Source organism: Danio aesculapii, chromosome 12 (genome assembly GCF_903798145.1).
Source record: "Danio aesculapii chromosome 12, fDanAes4.1, whole genome shotgun sequence".
NCBI lineage: Eukaryota > Metazoa > Chordata > Actinopteri > Cypriniformes > Danionidae > Danio > Danio aesculapii.
The window spans coordinates 29,241,690-29,254,190 of record NC_079446.1 but is presented as its reverse complement, the minus strand read 5'-3'; the positions used below and the strand labels follow the sequence as shown (position 1 = coordinate 29,254,190).

The window sequence follows — 12,501 nt, the reverse complement described above, 5'->3', positions numbered from 1 at the left end:
CTGTTGAGTGTCTAAGTGCATAAGCGCATAGTGTATAGTGTGCCATTTGGGATGCAGTGTAAAACAATTGAGGCTACAGTTGACATTATCAGTTTACAAATCTGCTATGTTTGTTGAAAAGTTTTTTTTTTTTTTAAAGTGCCATTTTTAAAAATAAAATAAAATACTGCTGTTATTTCCCCTCAAACAGAATTTCAAAGTTGACCAGACTCTTTATAACACCCAATTAAAGTGACCTTAAGTGTCCCAACAATGCTCTTCCTCAGAGAGAAAAACACACTTACTTTATGGGGCAGAAACAGCGAGTTGACACACGAAATCAAACTTGCTGTGTCCTCTGCATCAGGCAGGCCACAGATAACAATCTAGAATAAAAAAAGAAGAGCCTGTTACACGCAACACAACAAAAAACTTGAGCAAAAAAGGGTGCGCGAACCACGGATTGAAGAAACGAGAAGAGACTGAAAGCGAAGAAGAAAGGGTCAGTGGGTCTTGTATGGTGCTGTAATGAGGTGGGCAGGTGTGATGTGGAGCAGGTCTGCCCTGAGCTGGACCTCTGCCTTGTTATTCCTGCTGGTCTGATGACTTCTCCGCCGCTGCTTAGCTCTGATGGCCGTGACACATGTTCACGGCTCTTACAACTGTCCGGGAGCTGGAGGAAACTTTGGGAAAATGTGCTGACAGGGAAAACTTTTATCCAGAAGCTTCATTCTGGCTGATAGTGTATGTGACAGATGCGAGCGCTAACAGTGCTCATAAGGAGGACTGATGAACTGCCTATCGATCCTACAGTGTGTGCCTTAAAAAAACAGGAGCAGAAAGGGTCATACTGGTATTCCAAAAAAAGATGAGGGATCAGGAATCCGATATAGCTTTAAGACAAGGGATCGGATGTAGTACTCAAAAGTTTGGGGTTAGTATGACTTTTTTTGTTGAATGAAAAATGTTATAGTTATTTAACAAGGACGCATTTAATTATTTAAAGGTCGAAGTACACATATTTATCAGATGAAGCCAAAATTATTAGTCCTTCAGTGAAATTATACAAATATTTCCAAGTCCACTTTTATAAAGGGTTTACACACAGTTTTGTGGAAACAGTGTGTGTATATTGCAAGCCTCTAATGGTCGAAAACTACTTATTTCTATTTTTTTATGATGAAATAAAAACACTTTCAGCAGAAACACTTTGATTGATATTCTCTCTTTGTACATGTCATCAGAGGGGGAAAGTCCCACCCATTAATGACGATCTCTCTCTCTCATTAGCATAGGCAGCCCTGAGTGAGAAGCAGCCATCGGCCATTAGAGTTTTAGAGCCATACCTGCCAAAGATAATGTCAGTGACTAAGAGGCATTATAAATGTAATGTTTTCAGGATAAATGAACACCATATTTGTAATCTTCTCAGTTTTTCGTGGAGATAACATTAGTGCTGTTTTAAATCTGCTGCAATGCTGACGCACAGGCGTTTGTAGCTCCACATGGCTGGAAGCACATTCTCAGTTAATTTAAAACAACAGTCACCAAAACGGCACAATTTGAATCAAAGTCTAACATTATTTGTGTGGTATTTAGAGCTGAAACTTCACATACACACTCTAGGAACATCAGAGACTTATTTTACATCATGCAAAACGGGAATAATAGATCTCTTTTAATGAAGAGAAGACTTTTATTCACTTTATTTGTCCGTTGTCTTTGTCAATGGTTTCCAAATTGGAGGTCGGGACCCCCTGGTGGATTGCGGCACAATGCAGGGGGGTCTCTTGGTGTTTCCCAATAATCTAATTAATTTGATTAAACCATTATTAGACTTACTATATTTTATCCATAACCTACTGAAGATAAAAAAATAGTAGTTTATAGATACAGTCTTGCGATTTTTATTTTTTTTTTCTATTGGATTGCAACCCCTGGGGCGATTAGGTTATATTAAAGACACAGCAATAGCGTCAGATGCATTGATTTTATGGCAGTAGGTTCAACTTCCTGGCACATTTACAGCACTCACATACAATTAAAAAAAGAAAAAGAAAAAAACGAAGAATAGATTTGAGTCTATTGGTGTGTGTGCACCGTTACATGCAAGCCTTCAATATTTATATCCACCACAGAGGATACTGGGGGTTGCAAGTCACTGGCATTGTTATTTTGGGGGTCGTGGGCTGAAAAATTTGGGAATCCCTTGTCTATGTGATGATAACAGTATGCAATATTTTACTAGCTAATTAGTAAGATATTTAGCTTAAAATACTATTTTAAGGCTCACACTACACTACTTTTTAATCAAGTTAAATATTATTTAGGCAACTCATTAGAAAACAGTGATTGTTTGGTAGCCAATAGAAAATATATTTTTATTAAATAATGTTTATTCCAGCCAAATGTAAAGAAATAAAACTTTCTAAAATATAATAGAATTATAATATAAAAGAAAATACTGTGAATATTTCCTTGAAAATATTTGAAAAATGCTAATAATTTGGATCTTCACTGTATTATATTAAATAAAGCCTCATTTGGATACTCAAACATTAGTTAGAAAACTTATGATAAGTTTTAAAAAGTTCTGTGGTCAACAAGCTCCACTGGCTGCTCCCAGACACCTTCGTGATCAATAGGGCCCCTAAGAGAGTGCCTTCCAGAATTGCTTGGGCTGGAATAGTTGATGATGGCACCCCAGATGCTGAGATCATTAAACTTGCGTGCACAATTGAGAGCTTCCTGTCAGGCTGTATTACTGTCCGGTACAGTAGCAGCAAAACATTGGACCGCAAGGACATGCAGAGGGTGGTGTGGTCAGCTGCGTATAACACCGCGGGTGTATCGGGCAGCCTGCAGGACATCTACACCAGATGGAGCAGGAAAATCATTGAGAAACCTCTGATCAATGATCTATTCTGAGTTCAGTTCTGCCTTGAGTTACAATTCAGTTGCATTTTTTGGCAAAAATAAAATAATAAAAGATAATAAACAGAAAAAAATATATATATAATAAAAGATAATAAAAATGACTATATAATAATTTACAATATTAATATTAATAATAATTATTATTATTATTATTATTATTATTATATTACATAAAAAATCTAAATGTTATATTGAGTAACTGTAGAGAAAAATTAACCTAGCCCATAATAATAAATTTAATAATAATTATTAAATTACCAGCAATAAATAAATTATTTTTTAATTAATTAATTAATTACATAAAAAAGTATTAAATAAAACTGCCGATAATGGTAAAGTACAACAAACAAATAAATAGATGAGATAGATGAGATTCAATATATAACTTATACATTTTTATATATAATGTATTTTATTTTTATATTTGAATAATTAATAACTATATTATCAATTATTTACAACATTTTGTAATTAACATTGCTTATAATGAAAAATAAAAATTGTAAAATAAGGTTTAATGTTTTTAACCAATAGCTTAGTGGTACTGTGCGCCGACATATGGCACCGATGTGCTCACTGTGACCCGAGTTTGATTCCCGGCTCGAGGTCCTTTGCCGATCCTTCCCCTCTCTCTGTTCCCAATGCTTTCCTGTCTGAAATACCAACTGTCCGATCATAATAAAGGTGAAAAACCCCTTTTAAAAAATAATTATAAAAAAAGACTTAATTTAAAATTCAATTTAATTGTTCAAAGATTTAAAGGTGCATTAGGTGATCTGACAGAGTGCTTGCGTTAGCATAATAGCTTAGAAATCGACATCCCTGCGCGACCAAACAAGCGCTGAACAGATGATGATAGACAACCTTATATAACACTAGATGAATTCATTTACCAGTTAGAAGACTCAATGGAGACACGCACTTTGTCTAACGTAGCTGTTGACAGGCCAGCAGGTGCAGGAATTATATTTCCTCAAAACTGGCATTAGGGTAAAGTTGGTTTTATAATCGCACATTAGACCTCTTCCTTAATAACATAATTTCAGAAAAGTATTGTTTGCAAATTCTAAATATTGAAATCATATAATCAGCTAATGACTATAAAATTGTTCACAGTCAATGAAATAGTGCTAATGTTGTTTTGAAGTCATTCCTAATCGCTATTTCAGACCCAATATTCAAAGTAAAGTTAGACTGGGAGCGTGTCACAGGCTGTCACTGTTCAAAAATGAACGAATGTGCGAATATAAATCAAACTTCACCTCAGTAAAGCTGGTTAGGTGGTAGAGCACTATTTACTTACGTTTATTTATTCAGCTAAATAAAAATCAGATCAGAAAAAAAGGAGTGCTAAAAACAGAAATATCCTGTCATCGTTATACATTACACTTCCGTTACCAAGACAATGAGTGACTTTTCATTTTCAGTTGTGCTCGCTGATCCTTGAACATCGCTTGTTTTTATCTCCTTTTACACTTGAACAACTAATTGAATGCTTGTCTATTTAACTGACTATATTATCTATGCTGTAAAAGGTTCTACATGAACGTTTTCAGTGGCTAAAAAAACACCTCTGTGCATATAAACCCATTCATAAAAAAGAAAAAAAAAATCTACATAAGCCTTGCCTGACTAAAATAGTTTTAAAACATGCCTGTCTAAAAGTAATACTTCAGCCATGGTGTCATCCTTCTGATCATTGTTTTGAATTGCATAACGTCATTTCTCTCCAGTGAGCTATATGTTGCGTGTTGTTTTTGAATCCAAATAAGACTAAATGTATCCTGTGTGTACTTTTTCTGTAATTTGTGTCATATTGGAGACTGTAAGGGGTTGCATGTGTTCATATATGTTGCATTAATATATTTATATTATGTAATTGCAGACGTTACAGTAGGCTATATCATTGATATTCAATTATAATCAAATCCTGTTCACAGAAAGGTTAGTAATGAACATTTATACACAAGTATTTATGTGGATAAAGCATCTGTTTTGTGAGAAGTGCTTCTCATATGATATGTGAACGACGCGTACAGCTTTACTATAGACATTTTCTCGAGTGAGAATGAAGTTGACTGAAACTTTCTATTGTACACCACGCCCACCATTGTTACCCTTTTAGCAGTGGAAACGCAAGCCTGATAAAGGTGACCCATACCATACTGTACCACTCAGTGGAAATGGGCCATAAGCAGTTCCGATTTTGCTTTAGGATTTAGAAAAGTTCTGTTTCTGCATGTTTAGCAATATCAATATCTTTCTTTTCATGATACAAAACCACGTCGTTCTTCAGTTTCCTGATGTCTCTCTGTCAGCTGTAAGTGGCCATGCTTAACGTGTACCCGCAAATGACGTGTCTATCTGCATATAGCGGCTTCGCAGAAATGCACATTTGAACTTGTTGACAGACAGTAATTGAGTTGTTTGTCGGTCTGACATTTTTTAATTGGATGAACATTTGTTAGTCTTATGTCTTACACAGAATATAAAACTACATATAAATATATTTAGTTCATTTACTTTAATCATTACTATTGAAATGTGAAGACTTTTAACCTGACCTTTAAAAAAATGTTTCTGAAGACAATCACCTACTGCACCTTTAATATTTATAATAATATTATTAATAATAATAATAATAATAATAATGTCAAAATATTAGATATAAAATAAATAAAATATTATATAAACACATTTTAATTTATTATAAAACATTACACAATAAGGTTAAAATGGTAAAACAAATAGTGAATGAATGATTTAATAAATAAATAATATATTTGTTTTATTTTTTACTAAAATAACAATACATTCCTAATAATAATAATAATAATAATAATTATTATAAACATAATTCACTAATATTGAACAGTTCTTAGAAAGGGTTTATGAAAAATATTCTTGACCCAAACACTTGTGACCTGGCTTTTAGAGAGATCTGACTCTTAAGACAGGCTCTACCTTAGGGACTTGTGAACATGTCTGTCTCATTGTAGATGTCACAGCTGAAGAGAAGCATCATTTCATAGCCATTGCATCATCTGGTCATGATGTGACAAGCTGTGACAAACTGGACCTTTTAACTGCATATTCAGTAGCCTGTTCTCCAGTCTGCCCTTACCTGTTTAAGAGTGTAATGGTGGGCCATGACACCGCGGACCATGTCTGGCAGGGCGATTGGCACCTTAAGCAGTCGATCAGAAAAGGCGGTCAGTAACTGCTCTGAGCGCTGGATCCAGTCCTGCCGGCCTGTGAAGTGTGAAAGTCGGAGCAGATTCATGGCTGACACTGAGTTTGCACTGGGCTCAGCCCCGTCCTGATCTGAAAGAATGAATACATATAAGACACAAATGTTGTAGTAAAGATGTCAATATACACAGGATCACATGATCAATTATCATTTAAATTAACTCAATTATCAATTAATTGTGGCGGTTCATTCCTCTGTGGCGACCCTAGATTAATAAAGGGACTAAGCAGAAAAGAAAATAAATGAATGAATGGATGAATTAATTGTGCGAAATGTTATACGTGTCTACTACAGTCGCACATTTAAATATGATGGTCCAAATGACAATCAAAACACAAGCATTCTTCCTCAAGCAAAGGGAAATAAAAATTACTGACCTTTCAGATCTAACAAATATTTAAAGCCTTTGCCATAAATATTATGGGGTGTCAAATCAAAATATGACTTTCTGTTATGAATCAGGGCATTGATTTCATGCATGTCAACAGTAGTGAACACTAAAACTAAAGACATTTGTGTTACGCATTTTTTAAGACACAACAAGTGAATAGAGGAATAAATCATTTCATTATTTCCATCAAATTTAAGATTATAAGTTGAAAATCATGCCAAACTTTACTGCCACTATTGCATTTCTTTTTTAAAAATTTCCTGATCAAAAGGTCATGATTCACATTCATTAAATAATTGCTTTGTACAGTTTTTATTTTACATTCTTCAGGTGATAAGTGTGTGACACAAACCTCCACGACACTGAACCCTGTTGTCCCACAATCAATCACATTGCGTCATCAGTTAGACGGCCACTCGATGATTAAATAAACAATATCATTTTCATTTCAATATATCATAATTAACCACACAAGAAATATTTACCTTCACCTTCAAAAACGTTATTTCACAGGAAAATATCATCATTCACTTATTCATGTCTACATCAATACATTCCATTCCATCAATACATTCAATAAATTCCGAAACATTAAAAAATACATTTTCATCTTATTATTTGTATCATTAAATGTAAAAAATCCCTGATTCACAATATTATAGCTAAACAACAAACCGTTAAAGAAACACAGAAAGGTCCAATTCCTCATTCATTCCTCTTGGTGTAGGTGATATCAATTTATGAATGCAGAACGCTTCTCTTTGTAATAATCTTTTATTCCAATCACCTCCTCTATGTGACTCAAATACTTCTTCGATTTCTATCTATTCTAATTGTTTAACATCATGTCCAAAATCTATAAAATGTCTTGCTACTGCCGAAGTTTATCTTGTTGTCGTATACTTGATTTATGTTCACTAATTCGCAGCTTCAACTGACGTGATGACTTCCCTATATACATCTTTTGGCACGGACATTTTAACATGTAGACCACATTACGAGTAGAGCAGGTAATACATGTTTTATTCTTATATTTTTACCTGTTGCTTGATTAAAAAATTCTTTACACTTCTGACATGCGGTACAATTTCTGCACGGAAAACAACCTTGTATGAAAGTAGATTTCTCATTTCTTACAATATCCGAGTAAATCATCATATCTGCTTTGGGATCTTTTAAAGGTAAATAATGGATGACGTCGAAATGTATTATTTAAACATTTGTTGGAAGATAATATACACCAATATTTATGGATCGTTGATTTAATAAAATTGCTATGGTTGTTATATGTTAACGAACAATTTACTGAAAACTCTTTGAATTTCTTAGTAGGTTTTACTGTTTTTAAAATATCTTATCAATGTAATTTATTTACCTTACCTCGTGCATCATTCAACCAACTTTGCGGATATCCTCTCTAACTGAATATTTGAAATAATGTGTTTTTCTGTTTATCAAACTCTTCTACATTACTACAATTATATTTCAGTCTATGTAACTGGCAGACTGGCAAACTCTGTTTAATGTGGACTGGATGGTAACTGTCCATAGATAATACTGTGTTTATAAAATTTCCTATTGCCACAAGAATGCATTAATCTATACGTTATATCATTCGTAGCACAATCCTAAAACAAAGTTGTGAATAAAAAAAATCCTGAAAACTAAATAAAATGTTCAATTGCCTATCCATTGACATCTTTCATTTTTTTACTTTATTTTTAAACCAATTGAGTCCTGATGTCTACTACAGTTGGCACTGCATAACATATAGACCATTTCACCATGTGGTGATGACGTCATTGGCCCATGAAAAGTTCCTGCTTGTTGTCAAACTATTTCAGAACTACAACAAGGCACAATTCAAACATAACTTAATGTTATAACAGCTTTGATTACATTGTTTATCAATATTTGGAGCTTTTTGGATCCTCAGAAGCTATAAAAATTAAAAATGTAAAACAGAAAATACATTAGGACAGTTGTTATTGTTTACATCTTTCAAAATGGTCTATATTTTTTTTTCCAAAATTATTCATTTAATTTCTCTTCTTATGCGCTAAAAAAATCTAAAAAGGTATAGCAAGATCGTCATTTTTCAACAACAAAAAAATCTGTGTCTCAGGAGGTTATGTAGACCTCAGTAATCTGATTATTTACCTTATTCTAATCTGAGTAAGACAATAAACCCATAAGATGAGTTGCTTTAAGAATATTCCTTTCAAATTCAAAGCTCTGATGTTTGCTTACAAAGCGACCTCTGGCTTTGCTCCTTCGTATCTGCTCTCACTTCTGCAGATATATGTGCCCTACAGAAACTTGCGTTCTGTGAATGAACGTCGCCTCGTTGTTCCATCCCAAAGAGGGAAGAAATCACTTTCCCAAACTCTCACATTCAATCTACCCAGTTGGTGGAATGAACTCCCTAACTACATCAGAACAGCAGAGTCACTTGCTGTCTTCAAGAAACGACTAAAAACGCAACTGTTTAGTCTCCACTTTCCTTCCTAATCTGCAACTGCCTCTCTGGCTATACCACTAACTGTTTTCTCTCTCTCTCTCTCTCTCTCTCTCCAAAAAAAAAAAATTAATAAAAATATTTTTTACTAATGCTCAGCTTAGACTTTACACACCTGAAACTTGTCTATAGCACTTGTTCACTGCTGCTCTTATAGTTGTGTAAATTGCTTCCTTGTTCTCATTTGTAAGTCGCTTTGGATAAAAGCGTCTGCTAAATGACTAAATGTAAATGTAAATGTTCATGTTCCTGTTTTACTTGTTACATAGAACATGAACTGATTAACTGCCCACGTCATTATGGCACTAGCCAACATTCCCATCAGAATTTCATGCATCCACACTGAATTTCTTTTTTTTTATGGTCCCTTGCAATGTTTTGGGGTGTTTTTTTTTTATTTGTTTTTTTTTATTTTACAAAAGCTTCAAGTGCAGTTATTTGTCATTCTATACCTGCAAACAGATAACAGCTAAAAATATACACACCTCAAAGCACCTCTTTCGTTTACCATCAAACTACTGACCAATAAGTCCTAAATAGTGATAATAGTACACTTCGATAATGTGACTAAAGTAGAAATACTCCTCAATTTGATGTGGTATGACCTTAGCCTAATTAGCATAATCAAAAATCTCAGTTTACATGGTAGATTCTTAATCAAGAGTTCATTGATTCTTAATCGTCGTTTTAAATCACTTTAATATCAGAATATTAATTATACCTAATTAAACTATGCATGTTAATATCGTCCATGCTTAATTGACCATTATAAAGGTGTATTAGTTTTATAGGATTACTAACAACGAATCTTTTGTCATTAAATACTAGCATCCCTATGCAGCAGTCATGTTATCAAGCACACTGAAGTAAACACTCTGGCTCCTTGAAAAAACAAAACTACCATCATAACACTGATGGTTCCATTATATCAATTTAACTGGAGCTCATTTATCAGGCTGAGCAGAGCTAAAAGTGTCTGATATCATGAGTGAAGTGGCTCTAGAGCTGTGAGTTGATTTACTTTATCTGCTCTTTGTTTGTGTGTGTGTGTGTGTGTGTGTGTGTGTGTGTGTGTGTGTGTGTGTGTGTGTGTGTGTGTGCGTGTGTGTGTGTGTGTGTGCGTGTGTGTGAGTGTGAGTGTGTGTGTGTGTGTCTGTGTGGATGGGGTGTTGCGAGTAGTTTTTCTGTGGCTCGTGTCACAATGTAATGAGCTGATTGCATCTTGGAGTTGAGAGGGATGGAAGCGATGACTGATGAAATGCAGCAATGCCGTCCCAACCAAACACATGCAGATGATATCAGGTAACAAGACACATGCACCACACGTGGCCTTTCACTGCATGCTAGTCATGTTTAATGATCATATTTACAAGCAGAGCGCACGTGAACGGCATCATAAATTTGGATTTTCTTGGCAAGTAGGAATTTATCATCATAAATTGTAGTTCTGATTGCTGACAGCGTAATTGGTTTGCACGGCTTCTGTGTGCTGTTGATGAAGTTTAATGATAAAGCATGTCAGAAAAACAAAGCTCGTTTGTCTGGCTTAGGAGAAGACCATACCTTCATTCTTCTCTGTCCTTCTCTAGTAGAATATTCAGAGAGAAAGTTTCAAACGTACATGTAATATTGTTCTTGCTTTGTAGCTTCTAAGGAATAAACTACAATTTAAGAGTTTGGAGTTGCAAAAATAATTAGTGTAGGTAAAAACATGTGAATTTCCTACTGTAAATATATCAAACTATTTCTTCATTTGTAAAAATCTTATTGCATTGATAAGAACTTTAACATACTTAAAGGTGATTTCCAAGTATCAATTTTTTTTTCAAATGGAAGCTTATTTATTCAGCTTTCAGATTATGCATACATTTTAATTTCCAGTAATAGTTTATCCTTATGACTGATTTTGAAGTCAATATAAAAAATAGCAAAATACTAATACTACTCCTACTATAACAACAACAACTAATAATAATAATAATAATAATAATAATAATAATAAATAAATAAAAAAAAAATAAATAATAATAATAATAATAATAATAATAATAATAGTTATATTAATAATTATAGTTAATAATAATTATTATTGTTGTTATTATTATTGTTATTATTCATTGTTATTTTCTTTTCGGCTTAGTACCTTTATTAATCTGGGGTCACCACAGTGGAATGAACCGCCAACTTATCCAGTACATGTTTTACCCAGCGGATGCCCTTCCAACCGCAACCCATCACTGGGAGACATCCGTACACACTCATTCACATACATACACTATGGACAATTTAGCCTACCCAATTCACCTGTCTTTGGACTTGTGGAGGAAACCGGAGCACCCAGAGGAACATGCAAACTCCACACAGAAATGCCAACTGACTCAGCCGAGGCTCAAACCAGCGACCTTCTTGCTTCTAGACAAGCTTCTTGCCATTTTAATGGCTCTAATTCTTGCTCTATTAATATTAAATTAATGCTATTATTATCATCATTATTTTTAATAAATGTATTTAATCATTATAATGACATAATAAAATAGTGTATGTATAGTATTTAGAAATATATAGAAAGACATATAATTCAATAATACTATTTTTACTGACACAAAAAGTGACTGAAAGGGTTTTTGATGATTTTTTATGTTCTTGCTGGGTCCGATGTAACAATTTCCTTCTGCATTGAAATCTATTGTGATGTTTTAAATGACAATAAAGGAAACTGAACTGAAAAAGATATTATTAGTAGTGTTAGTAGAATCAGTTTTATGATTCCAACTATTAATATATAATACATAACAAATAGCATACAGAATTTCACAGAAACTAAAAAAAAAAACGCCTAAACTTAAAAAAGGACTCAAAAGAAACCTCACAGCTTTACTTAAAAAAATAAATAAATAAAAAAATCATGCCTACACTGCCTGGAGTTTCTACAAAATAGCAACGCTGACTTGTCTTGGTTTTGTCTAGTTTGGGCAAGGCATAAAATGTAGAGTGGCAGATGCTTTGGGAGGCAATCCGTCTTCCACCGACAGAGAGAGGTGAGGGGACTTGGTTCTGACACGTGACGGCACTGCACGGCTCCTAATGGAGCCAACTGTGCACGCTTGGCTCACTATATAATGACCCAGTCACTCCGAAAAGATGAAAAATCTGCCTTATGTCCATTTTAATTTATCAGAAGCAACAACAAAAACATAACAGTTAGCTTTCTCGGCCCTCATCCATATCTCATTGGTGTCAGTGCCATTTTCACAGTGCCATCAGTCACGGCCCAGGCACTATTCGCTCACATCAGCTCGTACTTCCAATTCCTGGGGAGAAAATATGGAGCCAAGCCATTCGGGACATTAAGCCCTGGCACTTATAGACTTCGAAAGTATGTGCGCCGATCTTTTTCTTTTTTCGTCTTGTCGTGGGAGACAA

General features: G+C 34.2%; 1 protein-coding gene across 1 annotated transcript in view; it reads right to left on the bottom strand.

Annotated features, from left to right (window-relative positions):
- spata20 (spermatogenesis associated 20) overlaps positions 1-12,501 on the bottom strand; it is a 78,777-nt gene that overhangs the window by 38,413 nt on the left and 27,863 nt on the right. Inside the window, exons 14-15 of the mRNA XM_056469858.1 lie at positions 6,041-6,240; positions 285-365 (exon numbers count right to left, since the gene is read on the bottom strand). Of these exons, the coding sequence (XP_056325833.1) occupies positions 285-365; positions 6,041-6,240 (281 nt within the window). The remainder of the gene's footprint in view (positions 1-284; positions 366-6,040; positions 6,241-12,501) is intronic.